The sequence below is a fragment of the Emys orbicularis genome, chromosome 7 (genome assembly GCF_028017835.1).
Source record: "Emys orbicularis isolate rEmyOrb1 chromosome 7, rEmyOrb1.hap1, whole genome shotgun sequence".
Classification (NCBI taxonomy): domain Eukaryota; kingdom Metazoa; phylum Chordata; order Testudines; family Emydidae; genus Emys; species Emys orbicularis.
Genome location: NC_088689.1, coordinates 75,922,590 through 75,936,476, shown reverse-complemented (window position 1 = coordinate 75,936,476; position 13,887 = coordinate 75,922,590). Strand labels below are relative to the sequence as shown.

Here is a 13,887-nt window from a genome sequence, read left to right as displayed (position 1 = left end):
GGATGCAGGCGGGGGGTACAGAGGCGGGATGCACGTGGCGGGACATGGCAGGGCTGCGGGCGTGGGGGGGGGCAGGAGGGGCACGGAGGAGGGATGCGGGGGGTGGGGGATGCAGGCGGGGGGTACAGAGGCGGGATGCACGAGGCGGGGCACGGCAGGGCTGCGGGCGTGGGGGGGGGCAGGAGGGGCACGGAGGAGGGATGCGGGGGGTGGGGGATGCAGGCGGGGGGTACAGAGGCGGGATGCACGAGGCGGGGCACGGCAGGGCTGCGGAGGGTGACGGGGTCAGGGATGCACGTTGCGGGACCCGGCGAGGCCGCAGGCAGGGGGCGCTGCGGAGTGCTGAGGGGGGCGGAGCGAGGCCCGGCTGCCCTGTGGCAGGGATGGGCGTGGAGCTGGGTCTGTCACTTCTCGCGAGTCGGAACGGGGGTCACGTGGGACCGGGCCTCTGTCACTTTACGGCCCGTCGCGAGGGTCATGGTGGCGCCCGTGTACCCGGCCTGGGTCGGGCGCTTGGCCGCCGGGCGGCAGCAGCAGCGGCGGGCTCCCGCCGTGCGCCCTGCCCGCCCCCTGGTGCTGGCCAACCAGGTGGCGAACCGCCGCCTGCGTCTGGGAGGTGAGTGCGGGGCCGGCGGGACCCAGGTGTCCGGCTGCCCACCCCGGGGGGCACTGACTGAGGAGTGGGTTACAATCCAACGCAACGCAAACCTCGCTCCTCCGGAACAGGCCCCGGGGCGGGGTTCCCATCTCTGGCAGGCTGGAGACCGGGCGTCTGCCCCAGGAATTCTTGTGGGCCGTTTCTTTGGCCTGTGTCACCCAGCCTGGGGCCAGGCTAGGTTAGGTGCTCACAGGGCTCCCTCCTGGCCTGGAATCTGTGGATGCAGGCGGGGGCACGGAGTATTATCTGTGAGCTGCTCCAAGCGTGCGTGCCTGCACACACACAAGGGAGAGAGGCTTGTTGTTGATACATTTACTATAACAATTTTTTTTAATGTAAGGTGACTGAAAATGTTTGGCTTTGAAGAAGGAGTCGCCAGCATGAAAATGTGGAGAAACACCAGTTTGGGTGATGATGCTCCCTTTTCCAGTGGCTGATCACTTTTAATCTTTCTGAAACCCCCTTTGGACTAAAGAGGTTGCTGCTGGTGCAGTGTAGATGCCTCTGGGGAGAGAATAGGGGGTACTTTTTTATGAAGAATTTATTTAGGGCTTGATACATGCTGGGGCTCCATAAGAATGATCTAGTATCTTATGTTCTGAAATGCTCTTATGTAAAGAGAAGCATAATATAAGTAATTTAATTTATTATGTGCCATTTCTTCTATGATATCACTGGTATTCAGTCATGAACAAATGGATTTACTTATGTGCCAGCTGCTGTGTGCATTACATATAGAATCATAGAATATCAGGGTTGGAAGGGACCTCAGAAGATCCTCTAGTCCAACCCCCTGCTCAAAGCAGGACCAATCCCCAACTAAATCATCCCAGACAGGGCTTTGTCAAGCCGGGCCTTAAAAACCTCTAAGGAAGGAGATTCCACCACCTCCCTAGGTAACCCATTCCAGTGCTTCACCACCCTCCTAGTGAAAAAGTTTTTCCTAATATCCAACCTAAACCTCCCCCACTGCAACTTGAGACCATTACTCCTTGTTCTGTCATCTGCTACCACTGAGAACAGTCTAGATCCATCCTCTTTGGAACCCCCTTTCAGGTAGTTGAAAGCAGCCATCAAATCCCCCCTCATTCTTCTCTTCTGCAGACTAAACAATCCCAGTTCCCTCAGCCTCTCCTCATAAGTCATGTGCTCCAGACCCCTAATCATTTTTGTTGCCTGTATCATCAACCTTTCTGGTCTGCAAGGAAAAATAATAGCCATCCCACACCCATCATCCAGTCTTCCGTATGGAGAGACCTACATAAGACAAATGATTGATTGAAACACTTTGCACTGTGACCTGGCCTAGGACTAACAGTCAGAGGGAGCAAATTCCACACTTGGATCATTAAATACCCATAGGGTGCTCACTCAATGTTTATAAAATATGCATAAGAACAGTGTCTTTGAAACTTGGTAAGAACCCCCTTTGGATGGATAGCAAAAGGCTGAAGGCCAAACTGTTACTTCCTCAAATCATGGCCCTAATTTCAGGCGGCTTCTGGGGTATCCAGAAACGTGATGTGTGTTTGTAAAGTATGTTATGCACAAAATACTATGTAAATGCTAGACATCATTAAGACTGATTGGATATCGGATAACTGCAATGGCTCAGATCCTTGGACTGAAAGGGGTGCATAGCATCTTGCTGTGAGCAAAGTGATGCTGAGATTTCTTCTCTCCTGTGTTTTCTTTTTTTTTTTTTTTTCCTCTGCCCCTCTCTCCACCTACTTGTTTTATCCCTCTCTCCTGGGAGTTATGCAACACAGAGACTGTTAATGTGAAATATTCCTGAGTAACTGAGATTTTTTTACTGCAGTATTTCTTCCTTCCAGAGGCAACGTGTACTACAGAGATATCATTACTGATGGCTTGCTGGAAGCAGAATGAGTTCAACGATGCAGCTTGTGCCAAGGAAATCCAGACATTCTATGACTGTGTGGCAAAGACAGATGTAATTAAAGTCTCTTTGGTTGTCTTAAATTAGTGGCGGGGGGGAGTAAGCCGCCCTCAATTATTCTTTTAATAGTGCCAAGGACACTCACTGTGCAATTTAATTTGTAGTGTACTGATCTGGGGGAGGGAGATGATCCACATTAGATAAGACACGCATTGCTTCTTGTGTGTCGGAGAGCATTTGGATGTGAGTAGTTACGTGTTTACCACCCTTTGATGAGTACAGCAGGTGCGCTTTCAAACTAAACAGATATTGAGTAAAATATAAAAGGGGGTTTTGATGTCAGTTATAGTCTGATAACTATGGACTCTGCAGTAGTGGAGATGTAGAAAACATTTTTCCCCTCTGCACCAAGAGATAGTTTTGAATGAGGGGTGTAAAACTCTTGGTGCAAGTGATGTACAGTAATCTGTGCTATTAGTTCTGGGCCTGCCATTAGCCCTAATAGAGTGAGCTGCAGACTGATTAATCTGCTTTTTAAACTTGCGAGTTAATGTTGGTTCCTAAAGATGGGTGAATGTCTTTGCAACACAGGGGGCAGATTGAGAAGGCAGTGGAACTGGACTCCAAGCTCTGCCCACGAATCCCAGAATAGCTGGATTTTTCTGCTTGACTGTCTTCATAGTAAACAACCCACTGGGATGCATAAGGCAGTTTTGTCTATTAAAACCATTATGCCCAAACTGTCTTCAGACACAGTTAAACTATGATGGAAGGTTATAAGGTTTGTTATGTTGTTTTGGGGCTTTTTTCAACTATAAAGATTAGAAATTTTATTTAAAAAAAAAAAAAAAAGTTCAGATACTTCAGAAATACTGGAGCTGATAGACAACTGGTGTTGGTACAGTGTACCAGACAATACCTGCTCAATCTGACCCTGGGCTTCAGAAACGTTCACTTTCATGTGTAGTGGTAGGATAGGTGGTCTTAATCTGTCACTGGAGAGCAATGGAAATCCAAACCTTCTGGTATTGAAAATGGTAATGAAAATTCAGAAGTCTTATAGAGCCATCCTTGTGGTCATGGGGAAGAAGCCAAAAAGTACTTCACAGGGTGATGAGGACCCCATGGAGGTGAAAACTGAGAAATTTGGAGAAAGTGGAGGATCCAAAAGTAGTAAAGTAAAGCATAGACATAGTAAGACTGTGTTCTTACTTAAAGGAACACATTAAATGTGAAATCTAGTCAGTATAAAAAAACCCTCCTAAAAATAGTTTCATGTACTACACTTGCCTTTAAGTCATTCTACTCTACTGTGTGAAAGATTTGCATAAACAGGAAACTGACTAGATATGAAGCACTGTCAAATTACAAAGTAAACAAATTGAAAAATAGAGAACAATATTTTTAACTCCACACTGGTACTGTTTCAGTAAACCTAGAAGTTACTTATAACAGTAGTAAACTAAAAAATTGAAAGCTGTTTGGGTTTTTTTTTTAAGTTGACAGTGCTCTTTAACTTCATAATTTCAAATGAGAGACAAGGTGGGTAAGGTAATCTTTTATTTGACCAACTTCTGTTGGGGAGAGAGATAAGCTTTCAAGCCACACAGAGCTCCTCTTCAGGTGTGGAAAAGGTACTCTCAGCAGCACAGCTAAATGCAAGATGGAACAGATTGTTTAGCATAAGTAATTAGCACATATTCTGAGGAACCATTCAAGGTAGAGTGGTCCATTAACTCCTCTGCAGTCATAGGATTAAAAGGGGGGTTAGTGGGTTACAGATTGTTGTAAACCAGCGTTTCTCAAACGGGTCTGGGAGGCTACTCCAGGGGATCTGCAGGCCCCCCGCTGTTTAACTCTTCCCCCTCTCTCCCTCAACTTTCCCCTCCCTCCCAGTGCCTCCTGCACACTGTTCCCTGGCATGCAGGAGATGCTGGAAGGGAATGGGGAGGGGGTAGAGAGAGGTGGGGAAGGGGTGGAGTAGGGGTGGGGTCTGGGGCTGAGCTGGGGACTTGGGGGCACCTGAAACTTTTTAATTCAAAATGGGGGTCATCGAGTTGCTAAAGTTTGACAACCGCTGTTGTAAACCATAAATCCAGTGTCTCTCTTAAGGCTGATTTTTAGTGTCTAGCAATTATGAATTTAAGCTCCCAGGCTCGTCTTTTGAAAGTGTTGTGCTTCCTTTGAGGGTGAGGGCTGATAGGTCAGATATAGAGTGATTGCTTTGTGGAAGGTGTTCACTCACAGGTGATGGGGTGCTTTTGTTTTTTATCATTTTCCTGTGTGACTTCATTCAAGAGCATAGTGATTGTCTGGTTTCACCCACATAGTTCTTATTTGGGGCATTTAGTGCACTGGATGAGGTACAGCACATGTTGTGATTGGCATGTGCAGGATCCATGGATCTTAAAAGGTGCATTGTGGGGGGTGTTGATCATTGAATCAACCTTGAATGGTCTCTTAGATTATATGCTAGCTACTTACACTAAATAGTCTGATCCATCTTGCATTTAGCTGTGATGCTGAGTACTTTTCCCACATCTGAAGAAGAGTTCTGTGTGGCTTGAAAGTTTTGTCTCTCTCACTAACAGAAGTTGGTCCAATAAAAGCTATTACCTCACCCACCTTGTCTCTCTAATATCTTGGGACCAACACAACTTCAACTACGCTGCATTTCAAATACGCAGCAGTCACTGGCTTCTGAAAGCAATCCTTAGGATTATCCAGGCAATTGGTACCATAACTCTCACTCAGTGGGCAGATGGTATGCTTTTGAAATGACTGTATCATTAGAAGTATTGCTGGGGTATGTGTATGAATCACTTCAGCAAATAAAGGAGGTTAATTCTTTGTGTTTCAGGTGGAGCACAAGGAAAGACTTAAACAGGAGTCCCTGGGCCAGATGGGAAACTTATCTCCAAAGACAGTGAACAAACTGTTGAGAAGGTTCCCTAATATCACAGATGATTTTTAAAGGAAGACTTGCTTTCCCAAGTAACTGGAGACCAGTAGCTAAAGCTGGTATCCTCTTTGGAGAAGGAGTTAAAAGTAGTGATCAGCGAGCATTTGGGGCTGATAGTGGCCGTCAGCATTCCTCAGGGGTTCTTGACTTGAACATTTCTTTGGGGGTGGGGTCACTTTCTCCATTAGTTGAGATTGTTCTATGGGGTCACAGGGTCTTGTGATGACAGGATGGATGTTTGCTAAGGGTTACTCAATCAGCCATAATGTGGTCTTGAGTCTTGCTTCATTGTGAAATAAAGCCTTCTAAGGAATGAAATAAATGAATTGTTTTCACAACCGACGTGAACAGTGCTTGTGTGTGTTAGCACATGCAGACTCTACAGCAAGCCTCCTGCCTGACTTGAGTTGCTGGTTTGTGACCCAAAATTGAGTTAACTTACAATTGATGAGAATGGTAAAGGTGTGCTTCACCAGATGTCTATTAATCTTTCTTCTCTTAGTCCTTGACATTTTTGGACCTTCCATTAATCTATGAAGAATGACAGAAATCCAGGACCAACTCCCAGAGTAGCATCCTTTTTTCATAGGATCATAGAATACCAGGGTTGGAAGGGACCTCAGGAGGTCATCTAGTCCAACCCCCTGCTCAAAGCAGGACCAATCCCCAGACAGATTTTTTCCCCCAGATTCCTAAATGGCCCCCTCAAGGATTGAACTCACAACCCTGGGTTTAGCAGGCCAATGCTCAAACCACTGAGCTATCCCCTTCCCCCTTTTTACCACAGAATACATTGGTGGGGAAGATATCAAATGTGACTTCCACCGAGGCACTTCTACTTTAGACCACCTGCTTTTCAGGGGAGAAAAACAAAGGGTTTGCCATGCCTTGTTCTTCTTAGCTGTACTATGGTAACTTCACACAAGAAGACCCACTACCTGGCCCGGATAGCTTATTATAGTTGACATAACTTATGTCACTCAGGGGTGTGAATAAACCACCCCCCTGAGCGACATAAGTTACACCGACATAAGTGCTCGTTCACAGCACTATGGCGACGGGAGAGCTTCTCCCACCGACATAGCTTCTGCCGCTCACAGAGGTGGGTTTTTTTTATGCCAATGAGAGAGCGTTCTCCCGTCAACATAAAGCGTCTTCACCAGATGCGCTGCAGTCACGCAGCTGTATCGGTACAACTGGGTCGCTGCAGCACTATATGTATAGACATGGCCTTAGTGAACAATAGAAAGAGGGAGGGGGCATAGCACAGGTGTAACAGTAATAAGATAATGTTACCTGAATTCGTTTCTGCTGTTACTTGTATTACAGTAGTTCCTAGAGGCCCCAACCAAGATCAGGTCCCTGTTGTGCTATACAGTTTACTTACAGACAGACCCTGCCCCAATCAGCTTACGCTCCACGTGGACAGGACAAAACAAGTGGTGAGAGAGGAAGCAGGAACAGAATGGCAAAGTGACTTATCAAAGATGACACAGCAGGGCAGAGTGAGGAATTGAAACAAGGTCCCCAATTCCCAGTCTGGTTGCCCTTCCCACTGGAGAATTTTTGTTCAGTCTGATAGTTCCAAATTGTGGTTTTCTCTAACTATAAATTCATGAGCATTGGTTGCATTGGATTGTCCCACAGCCTAGCCAGTATAAGATGGCAGACATTACTTGTTGGCATTATGGGTCTTGAAGAGGAATCTGAAAGAGAAAGAGGATGATGTCCCTACCTGTTGGTTCAGGGAGGAAGTTCTGTGTATAAGGGCACACCTCACGTGGCCTGGATTTTGTGGTGCATTCTTCATTTCAGGGTTGGTCTCCTTGGCCCACAACACTGCCAAGCCAGATGATGTTCTGTGGATGAGAGACTTGCCAAATACTGTTTGGTTAAATAGAATGTGCACTAAGCTGCGAGCAAAGAGGCCATGAATTCTCAGATCACCTCTCCCTCTGACTGCTCTGTCTATTCTGTACTCTAAAACCTTTAGTATTGAGCATAACCTCATGCCCCTTACTCAGGTGGAGAGACAAGTATCTTGTTCTAAATGTATCTGATATGAACATCAACAAATAGCCTCTTATTACAGGATAGGGTGAAAAAGAGGGAACTCATCAGGGTTTTTTTTTTTTTCCTTCACCCTTCATCTCAAATAATTCATTCAAGTCACTTTAACTGTATGTTCCATGCTAACTAATCCCTGCTTTTACAGTCGCATTAGTAAATATGCAGTGCTTCTCACTGATGTAGTTGCCTTCTCTGATCATTTCAATCTCTGCTATATCTTTACCATAGTCATAGTATGCCACACTTGGGTCTTACAGTTGCTAAAGTACGGAATGTGCTCTGTTGTTTGTGTTTTTTTCTTTTCCATTAATGCACTTAGGCATTACAATACTTGTTATTTCTTTAAAAACTACTTTTGACAGTTCACTTGGCTCTGGATTTCATGCTGTGATCATTAAGTGTTGATGCTGACTGTGTCCTGGGCAGTTATAGCTGCTATGATCACCCTCTATCTGACTATTACACTTGTAATTAAGCAGAGAGTCTGGGGTGTTGAGACATTTACTTGCTCACTAACAGAAAAAGTCCCTGGGATGCTTACTGTGTGCAACTGTGCAGAGGATGATTATCTCCTCTTAATGAGTTCTGTGGGAGCACTGCTGGATGATGTACATGGTGATATTGCTGGATCATGGAAGCTGGATGTACGTGTTAGATTCTGCTGCTCCATGTAGCACCACAGACTTTCTCAAGAGTGCCTCACCTTCATAGTAGGGAAGTGGGGAAAGTGTTAATTAAATGAAAGTTTACTTATCTGTTTTTCCCTCTCTAAGATTTATAGGATTTAAGCAAACCTGTTGGAATTCCTTGATCTTATTCTCCCTGTTTCTTCCACTCACCTTACAGCCTGGCTATCACCAGCTCTGGGCATGATTGCGCTCTTAAATTCCTCTCTTATCATTTTATCATATAAGGTGTATGGAGGAGGCAATATTATCTCTTTACTTCCCTGAACACAAACAGTGATCTCATAGGAGGCAGGAAATCATTCAGAATTCCTGAGGAGTACACAGACTTGAAGGCATGGGGTAACTTTCTTCTTGCACCCGTTCTACCTTTGATGGGTGTGAGTAATATAAAAAAAATGGCCTAAGGTAATGCCTGTAACTTTGTAGGCTCACTGACTTCTGGGCACAGTGCCAACGGGGTCTGTATTGATATAGTGTGGATTTGCTAAATAATAGGTGTGATTATTCAGATTTATTTTAATACCTTCGCGCTTCAACCTCTCTCTTGTGGGAGGGGATATCCCTTGACATCCCCACAGCACATTCATGTCACTAGAGTCTTAGAAGGAAGAGAGTAACTTGACTCTTTGGCTGCTAAACATTCTCTTCTCTCCCTGCCATCCACCCACCCAAACAACAGTCACAGGGAAATCCACTGCACTACAGTTATGGTTCAGGCAGCAAAGCTGATCTGGATTAACTGGCTCAATTAGTTACAAGCACATAGATGAGGAGGTTGGGGAGTGGGGGTGTACAGCTCCTGTGTTAGGGTGTGTGACCTCCACATTACTGAGGAAGTAAAAGATTGCCTCTCAAGGATATGAAGTCAGTGACACTTCCTGATCTTTAAACAAATGATGTTCTCTGTGCTGAGCCCACAAGGATGAGGGACTAAGGCTATGTCTACACTACCCAGCTTTTGTCGCTACAGCTGTGCTGCTAAAAGTTGTGCGGTGTAGCTGCTGTTTGTCTGCTCTCCTGCCGACATAAAACTTCCACCCCCAAAGACCAGCATTTGAGTTGTCAGCAGGAGAGTGCTCCTGACGACAACGCGCTATTCACACTGGCACTTGTCATGGCAAAACGTTTGTCTTTTTTGGGGGAGGGGAAACACCTCTGAAAGACAAAAGTTTTGTCATTCAGTTGCCAGTATAGACAGCCTAAGGCCCAAGGCTTGAGGCAATGAATTCAGGAGGAGTCTTGCCATTGACTTCCATATGAACAGGATTTGACACTACGGCAGCAGCAGAAAGCAATTCCACCTCCCTCCTTCTTGACAAAGGGGGATTGAGATTATGACACTACGCCCCATATTCTTCAGAGAAATATTGTTATAATGTGATTATAGCATATCTAAGATGTATTTTATGCAAGATGGGTTGTGTGAGATATCATTGGAAAGGTTATGATTTACTAAATAGGGTTATCATATTTGTATGCATGTATCATTTTGTTATCTGAAGTTAGGAATATTGTCTATGCACCTATTACAAATGTGTTTACACCTGGTGAATGCCCACTAGACAGAATACAATCAGTCTAGATTGCTGGCTGGAAAGGGCCATCAGGAAAAACAATAGGTCTTTGAAGATGCTAATCTCCCACCTTCCTGGAGAGCCTTCCTGTGTATGCTGTAAATAGACTGAGATATGGCTGCAGGGCCATGTGATCATGTCTCCTGATACTGGACTCCATGATAAAATTAGTACTTTTCCACTGACGGGGGTGGGAATCACACTGGAAGACAAAGGATTCCTGCCATATGTAAAATCTATTTAAGGCAGGGGAATGACATAATCGTGGTTCCTTCTTCACTGTCTGCCTGCCCAAGATGACTGCTATGATGACTGCCTAAGTCTGAACTGGGGAAGAAAGGATTGAACCTAGGCTGGAGGGTGTCTTGTCTGTGAAAGAAATACCTGGAGTTTTAAGCTGCAAGCAAGAGCAGCTTGCTTTCAAGAACCTCTGCAGTCTGCCTAAAACAACATTTAGGGTGAGAATTTGCTAGTTATAACCAGTTTCTTTAGAATATTAAGCTTAGCTTGTGTGTTTGTTTCATTTGCTAGGTAATCTGCTTTGATCTGTTTGCTATCCCTTATACTCACGCAAAATCTATCTTTTGTAGTTAATAAACCTGTTTTTGTTTTCTCTAAAACCAGTTTGTAGAATTCATAATGGGGAGGGGGGACAAAAGGCTGTGCATATCTTAGAATCATAGAATATCAGGGTTGGAAGGGACCTCAGGAGGTCATCCCTGCTCAAAGCAGGACCAATCCCCAACTAAATCAATCTCCCTCCACATTGAGGAAGGGGACGAATTTCAATGAGCTTACGCTGCATAGTTATCTGTGCCTCACAAGATGATATAATTTTGGGTTTACGTTCCAGAGGGGGTATGCACTTGAGTGCTGGGCAATTCCTTAGCTGAGCTTTCTCATGCAGAGCTGATCTCAGCATCTGTGTGAAACTGCAGCTAGGCATGTTCCTACCTGTTTGTGTGCTGGTAAAGCCTGAGGGCTTGGCTGATTTACCTCAGCAATACAATGTGAAGGGAGCCCAGCTGGTGGGACAGGTGGGCTCAGTGGTACCCCAATTCCAAGTGGCACCCCAGGGGAAACCCATCACAGGCATGTTGCATCTCTAAGGGGAAGACCTTAATCCTGAGCTGTGCTCATTCAGTGCCCACAAATAGGTCAAAGGGAAGGATAACTCTGTCTCTGTGGGGGCAGAGCAATGTGCAGTGTGGGGGCAGTTCATCAGTGCTATGTTTACTGCTTGCCACTACTATGGAGGAGACCAGGATCAGCTCCTCAGGTCAATAGCACTGCAGGGGAAGGGAAAGCTTTTCCTTGCTCAGAGGGGTCAGTGCAGATCACATAGGAGCAGCATGGGTAGGTTGGCTGTGGAGGGATTCTAGTCTGCTGGCTATGGCTGAAAGGTTTGTCCCACAAAGGGACCAAGGGATGTGCTGTAATCAAAGGGGGGGGGGATTTCTCTACAGATACACACTGGACTGAGGTGATTTGCACCTAGTTAGGTCTTGTCTACACGGGAAAGTTATAAAGTAAGGTGAGGACTTTAACTGGTATAGCCCCCTCTCCCCCCATTTGGATACTTATTTTAGTATAAAATGGCCCTTTTCAGTTTAGTTTGTCATTTTTGGAAGCAGTTTAAACCAAGCTGGAAAAGCCACTCTTATTCTGAAATAAAGGTGTCCACAGGGGGAGTAATCCTGAAATACTATAGTGGTTTAATGATACCAGTGTAATTACTCAGGTATAACTGGTAAAACTTTCTGTATGGACAAGCCCTGATCTCACTTGGACAGCAGCAGAGTACAAAATGGTGTGTTCTGGTGGGTAGGGAAAGGGCAGATGGGCAAAACCCAAAGGCTTCCAATGGCCAAAGTCAGTTTCATTTGCTACCACATGTTTGTTTCCTTGATGCAGTTGCCAAACTAAAATAGTGTCAGGTCTCAACAAGAGTGAAATTGTAGCCCTGATAACAGTCCATTGCAGAGGCGCACATGCTGCAAGTTCAAGTGTCTCATTGTCTCTAGATCATTGGGCTCAACAGGTACTGATCAATGGCTCCATGTCTAGTTGGCAGCCGGTATCAAGTGGAGTGCCCCAAGGGCTGAGTTGCCATTTTACTCGCTCAGTTTGAGCACACTCCTCCCCTCAGCTTGCATTAGGAAAAGCAGCCCTAGAACTCTGAAATCCATGGGCAGTGAGTATTGTAGGCCGGGGGAGGCTGAACTTCCCCAAACAGCCAGGCGTGGCCCCTCCCACACTCTGCCCCCAGACCCCCTCTTCCATGGCCCAGGCTGGCTGGGGCGGCGCCACCCACCTAGTGCTCTGGGGCTGGAGACTCTGCAGCCGCGCTGCCCGGCTAGGGTTACCAGGCGTCCAGTTTTCGACTGGAATGTCCAGTCAAAAAGGGACCCTGGTGGCTCTGGTCAGCACTGCCGACCGGGCCATTCAAAGTCCAGTCGGCGGTGCTGCGGGTCTAAGTCAGGCTAGTCCCTTCCTGTCCTGGCACTGCGCTGCACCCCAGAAGCGGCCAGCAGGTCCGGCTCCGGGCACTGCCTCCGCCCCGAGCACTGGCTCCACACTCCCATTGGCCGGGAACCGCAGCCAATGGGAGCTGGGCGGTGGTGCCTGTGGGTGAGAGCAGCACGTGGGGCCTCCAGGCCCCCACCTCCCCCCGCCTAGGAGCTGGACCTGTTGGCCACTTCCGGGGCGCAGCGCGGAGCCAGGACAGTCACGGAGCCTGCCTTAGCCCCACTTACCGGGAGCCGCCCGAGGTAAGCCCACACCCCAACCCTGAGCCCCAACCCCCTCCCCAGCCCTGAGCCCCCCCAAACCCGGAGCTCCCTCCTGCACCCCAAACCCCTCATCCCCAGCCCCACTCCAGAGCCTGTACTCTCAGCCGGAGCCCTCACCCCTCTGCACCCCAACCCACTGCCTCAACCCACAGCCCCCTCCCGCACTCCGAATCCCTCATTCCCGGCCCCACCCCAGAGCCCGTACCCCCTCCCACACCCTAACCCCCTGCCTCAACCCGCAGCCCTCTCTCACATTCCAAATCCCTCAGCCCCACCCCCAGCCTGGAACCCCCTCCTGCACCCCAAACCTCTCATTCCCAGCCCCATCCCAGAGCCTGCACCCCCAGCCGGAGCCCTCACCCCCTCACTCCAACCCCCTGCCAGCCCAGTGAAAGTGAGTGAGGGTGGAGGAGAGCAAGCCACTGAGGAAGAGGGAATGTAGTGAGTGGGGGGTGGGGTCTCAGGGAAGGGGCGGGGCAGGGGGTTTCGGTTTTGTGCAGTTAGAATGTTGGCAACCCTATGCCCGATCGCGTGGCAGTCTGGGACTGGGGGAGCTCAGACGGGCTGGGGCTGGGGTGTCAGCCGCAGTGGGGGTGCTCTGGGCTCCTGTGGGGGAGGAAGGGGCAAAAGGGGAGAGGCGGGGCCTCCGGCAGAAGGGGACGGGCTGGGGGTTAGCCTCCCCCAACGGCCGGTTCACCAGCCGCCCATGCTGAAATCCCTTTCTTCTCTTCCCCTCCCTGCCACTGCTGCTTTCTGTGGCAGGGCCTTGCTAGAGGCAGAGCCCACCAGGGTGAGGCTCTGTTTTCAGCCTCTCTTCTTGTCTGCCCTTCTGCCTCTCTGTCTGCTTGCTTAGTGCTGTCAGTTCAGAGATTTGTTCCCAATTAAATGATTGCAATTCTTGGCCAGACAAGCAATGCCCAGCGCACACTGCAGTAGGATCCACCCAACAGCAACTGCTCCCTCCTCCCATCTTCTAACAGCATTGCATTGCATTTGATAAGCAATTGTGGATGAGACAAACCAGCAAGACTGGAATCAATGATTGCTGGTAATGAGCAGGGAGAGAGAAAGAGGCTTTGCATCCAGTCAAGAGGGACTTCAACAGCCTGTTCCATGTTTTTGTGTTGAAGGTCTCCTGGAAATCTTATCCAGTGGACTAGTGGACTTTCCCCTTCTGAGATGCAAGACGAACTCTTTTCTAAGGCGAATTCCACATTTCCATGCTGCAAAATCCCAAAAGAG

The 13,887-nt window shown here is 47.7% G+C and overlaps 1 protein-coding gene across 1 annotated transcript; it reads left to right on the top strand.

The window, feature by feature from the left end:
* The first annotated feature begins 477 nt into the window (after window positions 1-477).
* Window positions 478-5,858, top strand: CHCHD1 (coiled-coil-helix-coiled-coil-helix domain containing 1). Its single transcript, XM_065407968.1, has 3 exons — window positions 478-616; window positions 2,494-2,612; window positions 5,419-5,858. The coding sequence occupies exons 1-3, from the start codon at window positions 478-480 to the stop codon at window positions 5,530-5,532; spliced, it is 372 nt and encodes a 123-aa protein (XP_065264040.1). The 3' UTR covers window positions 5,533-5,858.
* Window positions 5,859-13,887: the final 8,029 nt, after the last annotated feature.

Bases quoted from the DNA above. Each gene is read 5' to 3' on its own strand.
- CHCHD1 (XM_065407968.1), top strand. From the start codon at position 478: ATGGTGGCGCCCGTGTACCCGGCCTGGGTCGGGCGCTTGGCCGCCGGG. The intron at 617-2,493 runs GTGAGTGCGGGG...TCTTCCTTCCAG, and splicing joins CCGCCGCCTGCGTCTGGGAG to AGGCAACGTGTACTACAGAG. The intron at 2,613-5,418 runs GTAATTAAAGTC...TTTGTGTTTCAG, and splicing joins ACTGTGTGGCAAAGACAGAT to GTGGAGCACAAGGAAAGACT.